This window comes from Dromiciops gliroides, chromosome 2 (genome assembly GCF_019393635.1).
Source record: "Dromiciops gliroides isolate mDroGli1 chromosome 2, mDroGli1.pri, whole genome shotgun sequence".
Lineage (NCBI taxonomy): Eukaryota > Metazoa > Chordata > Mammalia > Microbiotheria > Microbiotheriidae > Dromiciops > Dromiciops gliroides.
The window spans coordinates 251,170,497-251,187,739 of record NC_057862.1 but is presented as its reverse complement, the minus strand read 5'-3'; the positions used below and the strand labels follow the sequence as shown (position 1 = coordinate 251,187,739).

General features: G+C 36.8%; 1 protein-coding gene across 1 annotated transcript in view; it reads right to left on the bottom strand.

The window, feature by feature from the left end:
* Nucleotides 1–5,122: 5,122 nt before the first annotated feature.
* The window catches only part of HIF1A (hypoxia inducible factor 1 subunit alpha), a 49,080-nt gene continuing 36,959 nt past the window's right edge, over nt 5,123–17,243 (bottom strand). Inside the window, exons 9-15 of the mRNA XM_043984757.1 lie at nt 15,835–16,055; nt 14,723–15,000; nt 12,242–12,364; nt 11,557–11,957; nt 7,986–8,094; nt 7,428–7,554; nt 5,123–6,419 (exon numbers count right to left, since the gene is read on the bottom strand). Of these exons, the coding sequence (XP_043840692.1) occupies nt 6,268–6,419; nt 7,428–7,554; nt 7,986–8,094; nt 11,557–11,957; nt 12,242–12,364; nt 14,723–15,000; nt 15,835–16,055 (1,411 nt within the window). The 3' untranslated portion in view covers nt 5,123–6,267. The remainder of the gene's footprint in view (nt 6,420–7,427; nt 7,555–7,985; nt 8,095–11,556; nt 11,958–12,241; nt 12,365–14,722; nt 15,001–15,834; nt 16,056–17,243) is intronic.

Sequence of the window (17,243 nt, the reverse complement as noted above, 5' to 3'; positions counted from 1 at the left end):
GCCTGGAGCGGACACACTGAAAAACAGCAATCAACTCAGCAGCAGATACAACTGCCCTGGGCCTGAGGGGCAAGCGACAGGGGCAGGGGCTGCTGTGCTGCGGTGAAGCACGTACGGGGGCGTGGCCTGGAGCTGGGCAGGGCGGAGCCACGAGTGAGTCGCTGGAGTGCCCGGTGTTTAGCATCCTTATTCTATATTCCCGGCCACCGAAGGAATCGGGAGAGGCTCACTCACTTTCGCCTTTGTCTTGGGGGTATTGCCTTGATGAGGGCTAGGATCGCTTTACTAAGCCAGGTCCTTGCGTCACTAAAGTGAAGAGGACGTCAGAGTGGAAGAGTGGGCAGTTGAAAGTACTGAGAGGAGGGAGGAGGATGTCGGTCAAGAACTGTACCTCATCGTCAGCTACAGGTAAGAATAAAACTACGTATGCACCTTTGAAAGGGAATCAGGCTGAACCAACAACCCCCTCCCCCCAAGTTAAATCCTATCTTTTACAATAAGTTAATAGAAGCAAACGTGTTGCAGTGGAGGGAAAGAGATCGACCACTAGGTTTGAAAGAGGAGCCGAGGTCCAATCTTGGCCATGACACTGCCTAGCGGCGTGCCGGTGGCAAGCCACCTAACCGCTCTGGGACGGTTTCTTCTTTTGTAAAATGGAGATAAAACATCGGTACCCGTAGTTCATGGTTGTTGTGAGATTTAAATGAGAAAATGGAAGTAAAGTGCTTTTCAAACCTTAATGTATGGGATAACCGCCAGCTCTCATTTAGATTCACCTGGACCACATATTCAGCAATTTTTTTGAGGGGTTGAAAAAGGAGTTCATGGGTTATAGAACCGCTTAAAGAATGTGGAAAAGGTTGTGGCACTTATTTTCTGTATCAACCGCATTTTTGTTAAACCTAACTAGCAAACTATTTGTCAAGATATCACTTAACAAAATCCATGACAAAGTAGGAAAGGTTTTCAAATGAAATAATGCACTTTTAGGGGCATGACTTCTTTTAAGTTTTGTCCTTAGATTTTTAAGGCTTTATAAAAGACCGCTTTACATGTGGGTTTTTTTTTTCTGTAAACTTTTTTGTTCGATATGGTAGCGGTGGTTATGATAAATTTAAAGTAAAACCAAAAGATGTGTTATTTTAACGTCACTGAAGTAGAGGAGGACACAAGTAAAACGGGTCCCAGATGAAACCTGGAGGAGGGGAAATTACCCAACTAGGATTCTAATAACACTGTCTATTCTTATGCTATCTCATCAACAAAGAAATCTGGACATACCAGAGAAGAATAGGTACTCAGAAAACATTCACTGAACAACTATTATATACTTCATAAACAAAAAGCCCGGACTTCGAATTCTGGTTCTGCTAAATTAGTTATTTTAGGCAAATTAGCTCACCCAGCTCCTTAGCTAGTTTGTAAAATAAAGACATACCATCCTCATAGAATTTATGAAGAAAATCAGGTGACATGTAACAACTAACAACAAAAATGTGTAACACCCAAAATCTGTGATGCTGTAGCATAAACTGTGATATTATAATCACTATTGAGTTTTAAAAAAAAATCAGTCATTGGATTAACCAAATTTCATTTTGTTTCAATTTTGTTCATTTGAAAAGTGAAAATTAATGTGGCCTTTGTTATTAAATATGGATTTTTGTTGGGGGTACTTCTCTGAAGAAGCAAATACTTACTAAAGTGAAATGTAAAGTTCGTGTCAGGTAATGTGGTGCACCTTGGGACCAATCTATTTTTAACAGATAAAATTTTAATTAGCTCAAGAAACCTTGTAGTTCCTATATGAATTTTAGGGGACTTTGTATGGCTATCTATTTTCTTTCCAACCATCCATTACCTTGTTTTACTCTTTCTGCTCAGACCTTATTCCCTTTGCTTTCCCCTTCTTGTGGTCTTTTCCAAACATGTTAATTTAATATTTGAATACTAATTTACAGTCGGTTTCAGTGTGAAAATTATGAATTAAGTATTTATTAGCCACTTACTATGGGCAAAGTACTGTACTAAGTATTGGGGGTACAAATGGAAAATTGAGACAGCTGGTAGCTCACATTCTAGTAGGGCATATGAAAAGGCCCAGAGGTCCTGGGGGTGCTTTTAAAAGTGATCCATTACTTTCTTTATGAAAGACTAGTTTTGGCTAGCTTTTTAAGGTAATGGTATATTTAAGGAATAAAGCAGACCTTGAAACCTGGATGCTCAATTCTTTCTCTACCATGATTTTATTTTATCTTAGCGCTCTCTCTCTCAAAACATATTAGTACTTTTAAGGTTTGGAAAGCACTTTTATTTCACTGAAATAAATCTTACTTAATTCTCAGGATCTTGTGAGATAGGTGTTATTTCCATTTACAGATGAGGAAACTAAAGCTGAAAGGTTATATGACTGGCTCAGGGTCTGTTGCTCACAAGAACAGATCCCAAAATCACAAATAGTTTTAGAACAATTTATTAGGTTATTTGGCAGAGGAGAGTGACTTGGACAAGGAGTGGCCTCTTTACCCAGATTCTGGAAGATTTTCATTATGTAGAATTTTAACAACCCCAATACACAGTTAAGCAATATTGCCAAGAGGGCAGCTTGAAAACAAGGTAGATTGAGATAGATATGAAGCTTGGGGGTGGACCTTTCTGGAGTTCTTGGGTGTGGTAACTGAAAACAAGAATGCTTTGGGGCCTGAGGGAATCAGAAATACCTTGTAGCCACCTCTGGCATTCCTGGAGAGTTACTGGGGTCAAGCCACATTCTGGATGTAGACATAAGGTTTGACTTAAACAGTATAATAGTTTTTACCCACCAGTATAATAACCCTTTTCCCCACAGGTCACACAACTAGTCTGAGGTCATATTTGAACTCAGGCCTTCCTGGCTCCAAGTCACATATGCCTGTTAATGTTTCTAGTTATAATCATTACCAAGTTTTATTTCTCAAATAATTTAATTCCCAGACTGAAAATGCTAAATATAATTTTGTTTCGTTTCCTTTTGATCCAGTGACTCTTATTCCTAAATTGAGTGAATTTGTTACTATCTTTTAGTTCCCAGATCTTGTTTCTTCTTCCCTTGAGTCTCACTTTATTGCTTCCTTTTATTTTTTTTAATTATTTATTTATTTGGGGGGGGGGGGCAATGAGGGTTAAATGACTTGCCTAGTCACAGAGCTAGTCAAGTGTCTGAGGCCAGATTTGAACTTAGGTCCTCCTGAATCCAAAGCCAGTGCACCACCTAGCAGCCCCCTTATTGCTTCCTTTTTTTTTTTTCTTTTTGTATGGGGCAATGGGGGTTAAGTGACTTGCCCAGGGTCACACAGCTAGTAAGTGTCAAGTGTCTGAGGCCAGATTTGAACTCAGGTACTCCTGAATCCAAAGCCAGTGCACCACCTAGCAGCCCCCTTATTGCTTCCTTTTTTTTTTTTCTTTTTGTATGGGGCAATGGGGGTTAAGTGACTTGCCCAGGGTCACACAGCTAGTAAGTGTCAAGTGTCTGAGGCCAGATTTGAACTCAGGTACTCCTGAATCCAGGGCCGGTGTCCTATTGCTTCCTTTTAATGGAGATGATCTTGAATTCTCTAAAGCACAAGCTCTTCAGGTCCTAGCAAGAGGGAAAGGCTAATCGCCCACCGCTTAGCTTTCAAGATGATTGAATTTTTTTTTATTATTTTGGGTCAGAGCAACTTTTTTTTTTTGGTGGGGCAATGGGGGTTAAGTGACTTGCCCAAGGTCACACAGCTAGTAAGTGTCAAGTGTCTGAGGCCGGATTTGAACTCAGGTACTCCTGTATCCATGGCTGGTGCTTTATCCACTGTGACACCTAGCCGCCCCCAGAGCAACTTATTAATCTGAGTGGAAGGTTGGCAATTGACTGATAAGTCAATACCTACATCAAGATAACTTCATGTATTTTACTTATCAAAATTATTATTAATTATTTAAAGGCACACCAAAGTTTATAAAACTCATATCTGATCAAAGTTAAAATAATACTGTTCCTTAAAATGGGCTACATCAAGAAACTATTCCAATAAGATTTTAGTCTAAAACATATACATTTATCACATTTTATTTTCCTTTTAGAGTGTGGCTCAAACAATTATTTTGACATCTTTTTTATCTATGACTCGATTCACTAGGGGTAATAACCTGAAGTAAGGAACTCGATACCTTTGGCATACTTTATTTTTCCATAATGCACATTATCACTGGACTTCAGATTTCTTGTCAGGAGATCTGGTTTCTAGTCCAGGCCACACTGCATGGTACAGTTGTATAGTCAAGATTTGGAGTCAGAGACACTGGGGTTTTTTTGCCCAGTCCCTAACAGTGTGATCTTTGGCAAGTAAAAGCCCCTGTAGAGCTTAGTTTCCTTATTTGTTGGACTACACCAGAAGTTCTTAACCTATTTTTGTGTTATGGATGGACCCACCCCCATGGCAGTCAGATGAAGCCTATGAACCCATTCTCAGAATAAATTTTTTTTTTTTTTTTGCAGGGCAATAGGGGCTAAGTGACTTGCCCAGGGTCACACAGCTAGTAAGTGTTTGAGGCCGGATTTGAACTCAGGTACTCCTGAATCCAGGGCCAGTGCTTTATCCACTGCGCCACCTAGCTGTCCCCCAGAATAAATTTTTAAATACATGAAAAAAATACAGAAGTGACCAATTATATTGAAATAACTAAAATATGAAAAGGTTCAGAGGTGAAGAACCTGTGGATTAGATAATCACAAATGTCCCTTTTAGTTCTGAGTTTATTAATATATACAATATCCATTATTTCTTATTGACTCACCCCAGCCAAAGTACCGACATTGCATCATTTTAATATTTATAATTTTTAAAATATCTAAACAAATATTTCCTAAAACACATCTTTATGGTAGGATAATAGGGCTTAATATTACTCAACATGACACTTAAGGATTTCACAGAATATTACTTAAGATGATAATATAATAAGGGATATTTAGCTTTAACAGTAGAAATAGTCAAGACATTTGATTTTTGCAAAATACTTAAAGGCAAGTGAACGATTTTAAAAGTTGTGGCTACATTAGGATTCAAATACTGTTTGTTGATGAAACAGTTCTTAGAGGGCCTGGTCCACATAAAATGTTTATTGATGTAACAAAACAATACAGTTAGTGTTAGATCCAACCACAAACAACAAAAAGAATAAGGAAATGAAAAATTTGTACAATACCCATAGAAAAACAAGATGTTTCATGTGACAACTATATATTCCTAAAATAAGGTTTCTAAAAATATATTCAGTTATTGAAATCTATATAAAAACATGAAGATGTTAATAGCGACAAAGTGCATGAAACCAAAAAGTCAAATATTGAGCAACTTTGCTAACAATGCATGATTTATTTATTTATACAATCTGCTCAAAATATCACCTATACCACACAGGGTAAGCAGAACATTTAGATTTAATATTTGTTACACAATATTAGCATAAACTTGCACAACTACAGGTAGGGTTTTGATGTCTTTTGAACTGGCAGTGACTACAGAAATGTTAAATTTCTCTAAATTAAGAGAATTTATCCAAATAAATGCTGCTAGATCTTCCAGATAAAACCCCTGTTTTCCTATACCATGTAAATAGCTTCACTCATTTTAATCATAAACCATACAGCATTTAAGAACCATTATTATATGACCAACAATGACATACTCCAGATTTAACAACTTCATAGGCAAACAAAATTTTCTTAAAAACTAGTCTTATAAATGCAGAATATATTGCATGAGGAACTGCTGGTATTTTTTTTTTTAAGAAAATATATTGTGCGATTGTGGCTACGACTGCTGGTAAAAGCATTATTGTTTATGAAAAAATTGAGTAAAACTGTAAAAATTTTTCAACTGCCTATGATCATGATGAAAGCTACTGCCAGTTTAACTACACTGGCATTTCATTAATAAGAATTCAACAAGGGACAAATTCCCTAGCCAAAAATAAATAAATAAAAAGGTGCATATTTTAACATTGCTACTATAGTGTACTATATGGTTTAAATACCAAAGAATTATAAAAACGCACTGTTTCTGATCCATTAAAGAACATACTAAAAAGACCATTAAAGTAAATAAAGTAGAAAGGGGACCAAAACTGAACTAACTGAATTTGTGCAGTATTGTAGCCAGGCTTCTAAAATCAGATATAGAAAATATAAATAGACTGCTTTAGGTGATGATTCACCAGTGTCCAAAAGGAATGAGTATTGTGAAAAGCTCAGTTAAGTTGATCCAAAGCTCTCTGCAATTCTTCACCTTGTAGAAGATTTCTATTTCCTTGTATAGGAACATTAACTTCACAATCATAACTGGTGAGCTGTGGTAGTCCACTGTCATCCATTGATGGGCCCAGGAGTCTACTTACTAAATCTAAAGAAACAGAAAACATCTCTTAGAAAAAGCAGAAATGTTTAACAGTTGCAAACCAAGTTGACAGAACTAGTTTTATAGCCATTCTCTTTACTCTATCATGTAGAAGTGTAGAATACTGCTTGAAGACCATCAGGAAATCCCTAGACAATCAGTTAAAGTAGCTGATTTGTATAAATCTGAGGCAGCTGTTAATTTCCAATATATTGAGAAGGGAGAAAACAAAGTTTAAGCACCTAGGTATTATTCTACTTGCTTGGGCAGGGAGGAATCAAGTAAAGAGGGAGGATGGAAAGACAAAATACTGGAAAAAATACTATAGCTCTAGAGTTAGTCAATATGGATTCTATTCTAGGCTCTGTCAGACTATGTAACTTTAGGACTGGCACTTATTTCCTGGGCTCAGTATTCTTATTTGAAAGGATGACAGAATCTGAGAGCTGGACGGGACCTCAGACTAGTTTAACCCAGACTAAAGAAGTTTCTACTATACATATCCAACAGGTGGTCATCTAGCCTCTGCTTGGAAACCTCCAAAGAAGGGAAACCCTCCCACCCATCACACTGTTAGGTAGCTCTAACTGTATGAAGTTTTTCCTTATATCAAACTCCAATCAAAGCTTATACCTCTTTACTCCTGATTCAGCCCACTGGGCCCAAATAGAACACAGCACATATTCTCTCCATATGATAGCCCTTCCAATGCTTAAAGAAAACTAACATATTTTGTGAAACTTCTCTTTTTGGACAAGCATGGCCAGTTCCTTTAACCAATCTTCATATAACATTTTACAAATGGACTATATAATTCCATCCTGTTCAAATTCTACAAATATAAGGGATTCTAAAGAGCTCAGACAAACTGAATATAAATATAAAATTCCAAAGCTCTTGCCTATTGACCTCCATTAGTACAAAAGATTAATGCAATCATACCTTTTTTTCCCTGAAATTTGTTTTAGTTACTTGTTTCATGTGATGCTAAGAGGACAAAGGGATAAAACTAACCAGAGGGTATTAAGATGACTGTCTTTTGCTCTACTCCATTCTGTTCACTAGATTTGCATCCTTTTACACGTTTCCAGGAAAGAGATATAGTAGTTCCAGGATCATCTGGTTGTTGTTGTAATGATCCCTAAAAACAGGAAGATAAATGAAATTCTACTCAATGAAAGCCTGGAAATCACTTCTAAACCAATAATATATCAGGACACCATCTGCTAGACTATGCTAAATCCTTACCCATTCTTTTTAACAATATGCCATTGTGCTGAAGAGAGTTATTTCTATAATGAAAGGACTATGCTAACTATGCAAAAATCAATCTGTGGAAATGATTTCAAACAAAATTTACTAGGAGACATTTAAATGAATAGGTATTCAACTAGTACTTTCGTTCCTTATATCAACAAGGGAAAGGACTTGGAAAACAGAAGACCAAAATAATTATCTTTTCAAATTTGAATAGGACTTCAATATTTGGAAAAATAAATAAGGAAACATCTATGCCCATAGTTCTGAAAATCTGTCAGGTAGAGAAGTATATATACACAAACCAGCACTTACAATTCCTACTGCTTGAAAAAGTGAACCTTCATGTTCCATTTTCCTTTTTCTCTGAGAATTCTGCAAAGCTAATATCTTTGGATTAAGCTCCTCATCTATAGCAGTAGTTCTGAAGAGAAAATAAAATCATTCTAATTTGAATAGGCTATAAAAAACATCAGCAAGCCTCATTTATCTGGCATGTCAAGTTGTCTATATTACTGAAGTAAACTTTTTTTAGCAACATTTTGGATGGAGAGGTTTCAAATTCAGTGTTGTTGTTGTTTTGTTTTGTTTTGGTGATGTGCAGCATTTATTTCTTGGTTCTGAGTTACATTTAGATTTCAGGATAAAGAACCTGTGGCCAGGCATGGTTGATACTACCTCATCATAGCTATAAGCCCAAGTTTTTAAAAATATCATTATATTTTTCTTGGTCTTATGTAATTGTCTTTAAACAAAGCTACAGCTTAAAACCCGTCAAGTTTAACACCTATCAAGAGTTAAAAATTAGACAAAAGAAGCTCCTAGAACAACATTGGTTTTTTGCCATGTTCCTCTAACCACACCCAATTCAGTGTTTTGTACAGGCAGAAGACATTCCATGTGAGAAAAGACTTTTAGTGCATAACTAATATGCAGAATAGTGGTGGGATAATATCCTGGATTGTCATGTAGCTACAGATAAAATATTATCTAAAGTAAGTTGAAGGCATGACAGTTGACAAAATAAAGTACAATTTCAAGGCTTGACAACAACAGCTTGGATCCCTCTTTTCTATACCCTAGGAATGGATGAGGAGTAAGAATCATGTAAAATGGTCCTTGAAAGAAGGGAAACTTTCAATTTAAATTGGGAAATTGAATTTTTGAATTCTTGTTCACCTCCATGGCTAGAACAAAGGGATAGTAATAAAAGAAAGGATAACAATGCAATGGTGGGTGATCCAAGAAAATACTAAAATAAGTAAATTATAGCTAAATCATCATGAGCCTTGAATACCTAGGAAGAGAGTTTGTACTTTTATTCAGCTATCAAAGGGAAGATTCTTTCCCCCCAACAAGGCAAATCAGAGCTATGCATTAGGAAGATATTATGAGGTCTGGAACAGAAATTTGGGGGACAGGGAGAATAGTTAAGAAGTCATTTAAGTAGTCTGGGAGGTGATGAGAACCTGAATGAGTGTGATGGGAGGAGGTACAGAAAAGAGGACAAATTTCAGAGATACTACAAAGGTAAGATCAACAAGACTTTTGGGTGGCCTAAGAGAGGGAAGAATTAAAGATAAAACCAAGTGTTCAAGCGTGTTCCAATGATTAGGAATTGTTGAGGTCTGGGAAGGACAGTGATGCCTTTAATAAAGGCATGGAATTTAAAAAGATAGGAGGCTTTTGAGGAAAGGTAATACATTCAGACAAAGGGGTGATGGATCCAAGGTACAGATTGAGACACATTTTTGGACACAACCAACATGGGAATTTGTTTTGCCTGATTATGTATATTTGTAACAAGGTGTGTTTTTTTCCTTTTCTGTTTTAAAAATTGGGGTCTGAGATTTGGGGAGGAGAGGTTTCTCTCCCTATTTCAGTTCATCTTCCACACTTCTGCTAAAGTGATTTTCCTTAAACACAGATCTAACCATGTCAATTCCCCTACTCCATCACCTCCAGTGGCTCCCTATTTCCTTCAGAATTCAATGTAAACTTCCCTGTTTAGCTTTTAAAAGCTAAAAACCCTTCAAGACTTTGCCCCAATTTATTTTCCCAATCTCACTGAATGTTAATCCTCCTCTTGTACTTGGCAATTCAGCCAAACTCGCTTGCTCTCTGTTTCTTAGACATGACACTCTACTCACTTCCCCAGACTTAGAATGCACCCTCCTCACCTTGGCCACATAGAATCCCTCTCCGCCTTCAAGACATAGCTTATATATTAACTTCTACATAATGGTTTTCCTGATACGCTCACTACTGTCTTCCCCAAACAATTTTATATTGTGTGTGTCTGTGTGACACCTAAGATTCTTCCAAGTTGAGACTGTTTCTTTCATGTACCTATATGCCTAACACCCAGAATAGTGCCTGGCACATAGGTAGTTAAATACTTGTTGAATGAGAGAGGAAGGAAGAGACAGGAAAATGTAGCATGGAAGAAACCAAGAGAGTTAAGGGGGAAAAAAAAACACGAAGGGGTGGTAAAACCATGTTAAATGCGGCAATAGTTCCCACCTACTGTCTTGCAGTTGGCTGAAAATATAGCCATTTTGGATGTAACCTAGAGTTCTCAATTACATCTTTGATCCCATTAAAATGAAAATTTCTAAAGAGGAAGTTTCTAACTTATAAATGTTATGCTCCAGATGTTCAAGTCAGTTTAGAACATAGAAAAACATACTATGGGGGCAGCCAGGTGGCAAAGTGGATAAAGCACCAGCCCCAGATTCAGGAGGACCTGAATTCAAATCTAGCCTCAGATACTTATCACTTACTAGCTGTGTGACCCTGGACAAGTCACTTAACTCTCTTTGCCCAGAAAAAAAAAATACTATGGATAGAATTTAGATGCTTAAAATATCCCCAATAAAGCTCTTTAAGGCACAGTGTTGTTGAAATACTAAACACTTGCATTGAAAAGAAGTACTTTTGAAATTCATAAGTAATTGAAACAGAAAGGAAACTGAAGCATCAACAAGATGAAAACCACACAATATACATACACTTTCTAGTTAATGGTCCACTTATTTCAAGTTAAATAATATGCCATAAATTTTAAAGGGAGATATATGTACTATGGTCCTATTTCTTCTTGTTACCAAACTCAAAGAAAAATAAAGAAGGAAGAGTAATTAGGGAAATTAATATTAAGAGTTTCAATAAAGATTAAGCAGATCAGGAACTTCAAAAACAGTTGAATGCATAATCAAGTAGAATAGAGGAGAAAGCTTGTTGATACAAGAGAATGAAGGCAATATAGTAAGGGTAAGTTGGGAGTTATGTTTGGAAGTGCACTGGGAATAAGAATAATAAACAGTTTTCTAGTGAACTAAGGAAGAACCCTAGGGGCTAGCATATCCAGAAGTTAGTAACAGCTAAGGTGGTTACATAATAGTAGGAAGTGCAGATTAAGAACAAATTCTTTATACATATTAGCTCTGAAAATGATAGAGACCCTAAGGAACCAGAACAAGGGATTAGACAGTAGAGGATCCTAACTGCCCAATATTTATTTCAAAGACAATGACAATCAACTTAAAAGGGAAAAAAAGCCAAAGCACATTTAGGAAAGGGGGGTGGCTAGGTGGTGCAGTGGATAAAGCATCGGCCCTGGATTCAGGAGTACCTGAGTTCAAATCCGGCCTCAGACACTTGACACTTACTAGCTGTGTGACCCTGGGCAAGTCACTTAACCCCCACTGCCCCGCAAAAAAAAACCAAAAAAAAAAAAAACAAAGCACATTTAGGAAAGCAGTTTTACATATACTTGCTTTAAATTTCAACAAAATTATTTTGAAATACAATTTAATACTATTATAAAAGTTTCAACTTTCTCAATAACAAAATTAAAGCTTTTTTATATAAAGAGTATTAATACCTTTGACTCAAAGCGACAGACAACAGATTAGGACTTCTTGGATGAGATTTCTCCATTTGTTCTATTACTCCTTTTCCTGCTCTGTCAGGAGAAACAGTCCGACTTCGATTCCCATCATATGGTGATGCTGGGGCACTGGCAGTTTCATTAATTACGTAAACAGAATATGGAGAAGCAATCAATATTTTATTGTCATCTGTACCTTCTATTTTCACTGGTTTAACTTCATCACTGGTAGTGGGTTCTTGTGTTTGAGACTGCTGAAAAATGTTAAGGTTGCTCACACTTTGAGAACTTGTAGAAGTATTCTCTAGTGGTGAAAGTTGATCAAAGGAACGCAACTGAAAGTCATCATCCATTGGGATATAAGGAGCTAGCATTTCCAAGTCTAGATCAGTGTCCTTAAAAAAAATACACAAGATATATTTTGCCATGAGAACAAAGTTTTCACTTGGTAACACTAGTACGATAATTGTCTATACTTTCAATGCATTACCAAAAACATACCATATCTAGTAACTCAAGTGATATGGAAAGGAAAAAGTCTTTAAACTCTCTAGCTCTGCCACATACATGCAGCAGACAGAATGACAATGGACTTTTAATACATACCTAATATACAGACAGATGTTTTTGGAAATAATTATAATTTATCCCGAAACTCAAGAAAAAAATGATTACATACCTGAGTAGAAAAAGGGTTCTTTGCTTCTGTGTCTTCTGCAAAAAGTTTCTCTACTAATTCCAACTTGAATTCATTAGCCATATCATTATCCACATCAAAACAATATTCACTAGAACTGCTAGGCTGTAAAAGTAAATTAAATGAATTATATTTATTATTCTCCCCAATGTCTCCAGTTTGTTAATTTTTTAAATATGCAAAATAATGCTTGAAGAACATACAATTTTATATCAATTTTCTTGGTGAGGCCTTCACTGATAGACAAGAGAAGTTAATCAGGTTTATATGCTGAGCTAATTTATCATTCCAGGTGTGGTGATAGAATAGGGCTCAGTTGTCCTTTTGAACCTAGTCAAGCCCAGAAGACTTTTATATCATGTGTTTAGAGCAGTCTAATGATAAAGTTGTAACAATGGCCAATAAACTGAAGAGTTGGAAATATCCATATTTTTTTCTGTATGTCTAAATTCAAGATTTGTGTGATGTAGTATTGCCAAATTATATATAGGTTGTCTTAATTTTAACTTCTGGCATCACACCCAATTCTGCTGCTTATTCCTGACTAGCTAATTGTCCTTGAACATAAAAAATAGTGGTGAGGTGTAAGATGTGCTTTAAACAACTTTTTATTTCACCCTAATTTCTTATAATTACAAGCTCTAAAAAACGTGTCATTTCATCTTTATATCTGAGTGCCTCAAATAGTGCATTGCAAATGAAAGGCACTTAATAATGGTTCAAGTTTCCTCTCTTCCTTAAAAAACTTTCACTAGACACTGATTACTATCCCTTCAAGTTATCAGTCTTCTCCTTTCTCCATAACTCTTTCTTTCTTCTCATCCCTAATTATCTGGCTTCTGACCTTATCACTCTACTGAATTTACCAATTCAAGCTACCAGTCCTTTCCCTTTTCCTTTTCATATCCAAATTCCTACGGGGAAAAAATTACCTCCACTTCATTGCTTTTCTGACCCTACTGCTCTACCAAAGGTTAACCAACTGTTCTACTACTCTACTGGTAAGATTACCAATCATTTTAACCACTAAATTCAATGGTCTTTCCTCAGATCATGTGGGTGTCCCACCAGCAGTTTAAACTCAACACACCTAAAACAGAACTCATTTTTTCCCCTGAACATGCCTCTCCTCCAACCTGATTTCTCTGAAGCTCTTGACATAATTGACTCTCCCTCACCCAGGGCAATGAGGGTTAAGTGACTTGCCCAGGGATACACAGCTAGTTAAGTGTCAAGTGTCTCAGGCTGGATTTGAACTCAGGTACTTCTGAATCCAGGACTGGTGCTTTATCCACTGCACCCACTAGCTGCCTTGATACAACTCTTTTCTACTGACATCTATGACACTACTCTTAGTTCTCTTACCTTCTCCCACCTTCCTTATAGGTCATTTTTGATGAATCATTGTCACACCTTCTACCCTCTAACTGTGGGTTCGGACCAAGGCTTTATCCTGTGGCCTTTTCTCCCTCCTGAACTACAGCTTTGCTTCATTATCTTTGATGAACAGTTCATCCTGGACCTATGAGTATCTTAAATTCAGTATGTCCAAAATAAATTCTTTCCTACTTTTTTTTTCTTTTATTATTTTTTTTTGTGTGTGTGAGGCAATGAGGGTTAAGTGACTTGCCCAGGGTCACACACTAAGTGTCAAGTGTCTCCGAGGTTGGATTTGAACTCAGGTCCTCCTGAACCCAAGGCCAGTGCTTTATCCACTGCGCCACCTAGCTGCCCCTATCTTTCCTACTAAACCCCAAACGCCTCCAAACATCCCTATTTCTGCCAAGGGTACCACCTGAAATATTTTTCTAGTCACCTAGATTCACATTCCAGGAGTTATCCTTGATTACCCCTTTCACACATCTAATTTATCAAGTCTTGTTCCTTCAATCTCTATATGTCTTGACACCTATCCCCTTCTACCACTTACACTGCAAATACCCCAGTTTAGGCCCTCCTCGCCTTTCTTCTAGATGGTTTTCATAACCATAATTGTTTCTCTGCTTCCAGTTTCACCCTTCTACAATCCTTGCTATACAGCTGCCAAACTAATATCACTAAGACAGAACTCAGCCCATGCTACTTCCCTACTCAAAAATCTTCAGTGCCTTCTGTTGCCTCTTTGAAAAAGTACAGGCTTCTCAAGCTGGTCTTTAAAGCCTTGTAGAGTCTGGTTCCTATTTTCCAAACTAACACACTTTCTCTCACTTCTACCTCTCAGAATACTTAGCTTCCTGATCACTCCAGTTGGTGCTTTTCTTCCTCTTAAAATTACCTTGTTGGTTATTTTTGTTTGCACATTTATCTTCCTTTTGGAACACAAGTATTCCATGTCAAGATACAGAAGTGCTTGAGTTGAAAATAAAATTTGCATCAAATTTCTAGATTCAGTTCTTATGCAAAAAAAGAACTTGTAGCTTTAAAAGAAAACAAAAATATTCCATTATAGTTCAAGATACTAACCTCAGGTGAACTTTGTCTAGTGCTTGCATCAGAAGGACTAGCTGGACGATCCTGTATTTGAGGCATGGTAAAAGAAAGTTCCAGTGGCTCTGGATTTGGCTCTAATTTCAGTGCAACTTCTTGATTGAGTGCAGGGTCAGCATTGCTACGAAGCGGTTTTGTAGTTTCAGAGGTGGGTAATGGAGACATTGCCAAATTTATATTCTGTAGTTTCTCACTAGATGAGGGGAGCATGACATCATTGTATAATGGAACTTCAAGTTGTTGCTCATCTGTTTCTGGAATGATGGCGAGGAAAAGTGAATCTGTAGGATATCTTTATAACCTCATTAAATTCAAAAGCATATGTCACTTTATACAAAATACCTGGTTAATTTGCTCAAATGACAAAAACTGTATCACACTTTTTTAGGGAAAAGTTTGCAAAAGTTAGGGGTTACAGATGTACTTAAGTATATTATATTATTCTTTATATTTTAATGTACTGTTCAAAGTAATTACTAATTGCACGCCACTGAAAAAAGTTTTTTTTGTCCATATGCTAAACATATAAAGTGCTCTGGTTTAGGAATGTGGCTTTTATTTGCAGAGCTTGAGGGCACATGCAACAGTGGGTTTTTTTAGCCTTTCATGAAACTATACTCCTTGTGCTGCAACTCTACTAAACTGCCCAAGTTAAAAAATTAAATGAGCAGTATACCAAATTAAACAAATCATATCAAATATTATGAGTAAGAGCACAGTGAAACATAATTGCAAACAATGTTAAAAGAAATGGAAATGCTGCATGCAGCAGAAAGACAAACACATTTATGAAGGAGGCTAAGGCTCCAAATATAAAACTAGAAAAGTGAAAAAAAGACTACCAAGTGGTTGTACCAGCATGAAATTCTACTGAGCAAGCTCTTTGTTCTAATGGTCCTGTCAGAGAAATGACACATTTCATACTCCTGTATATTCTTTCACACATATTTGTATATAAAATTAGCCTGAAGCAACTGTCTAGAAGCTACTGGCTCAATAAAGGATGATAAATAAAACCAAATATAGCTCACTGTTTACTAAACACAGATTACCTTATGTAGTAAGTACATTTTAAAATATGTACCCACCATTACTGTCGAAGTCCAAAGATATGATAGTATCTCCAGCAGCTGGGGCTAATAAAGTTAAAGCATCTGGTTCCTTCTTAAGTTTATCAAAGAGGCTGCTAGTATCTTCTGTTTCAACCTTAGTCAGTAACTTAGTTATTTTCATTTCAACTGCTTCCACTGGTTTTAGCATACATTCTGTTTGTCCAAGGGAGAAAATCAAGTCGTGCTGAACAATACCACTATGACAAAGGTAAAGAGTTATTAGTAAGCTCTAAATGAGCATTTGATAATACAAGTAAACCTTCAGATGACATTCTTAAAATAAAACCTATTAATAACACATTTTATGAAAAATGTTATTTAGTTTTACTTTCATAGGTTAACCTGCATAATAAATTATCACTTAGGCTTAAGAATTCAAATGAAATACAAGCTTTATAAATTAGTATCTACACTCAAATCTCTGAATGAACTGAGTAAAAAAATTTTTTTTGGACTATCAGATAATCAATAAGCATTTGTTAAGTGTCTACTATGAACCAAGAACCACGTTAAGTGCTGAGGATACAAAAATAGTCCCTGTTCTCAAGAAGTTCATGGTCTAAGGGTGAGAACAGGAAAACAATTAGGTAAAAATGAGATGAAAAACAGGATTAATTAGAGATGATCAGTAAAAGGAAGGCACTACTAATAAGGGAGGCACTACTAATAAGGGGAATCAGGAAAGGCTTTTTGGAGGAGATGGATTTTAGCTGTGAATTGGAAAATGCCAGAGAAGCCAGGAGGTAGAAATGAGGAAGTAAAGAATTCTAGATATGGGAGTCAGTAAAAGTGCCTGGGGCTGGGTTTGAGGAACAGCAAGGACAGCCAGTATCTATGAAACTCTGAGTACATAGGACTAGATAGGTAAAAGAGGATCAGGAAATAAAGGGCTTTGAAGATTTATTTGATCTTGTATATGATAGGAAACCACTGGAGTTGACTGAATTGGGTGATGAGGTAGGTAAGATAAGGTCAGATTTGAGCTATAGGAAGATCAATTTGATACCCGAGTAGAGGATGGACTGGAGTGGAAAAGAGGCTTGTGGTACACAGACTGACTAGCAGGCTAGTATAATAGTTGAGGTATGACGTGATGAGGGCCTACACTAGGGTGATGGCAGTGTCAGGCTGAGAAAATGGGGCACATGCAAGAGAAAGGAAAAATAGAACCTGGAAATAGACTAGACTAGATATGGGAGGACCCCAATGAGAAAGTGAGGAGTTAAGGATGACATACATGTAGGTTTGCCAGCCTGGGTGCCTGAGAGGATAGTGATGCCCTCAGAATAATATATACAATTTCAGAAGTGGAGAAGGTTTGGGAAGAAAGATAATGAGTTCAGTTTTGGACATGCTGAGTAGAAGATATCTACAGGACATCCGGT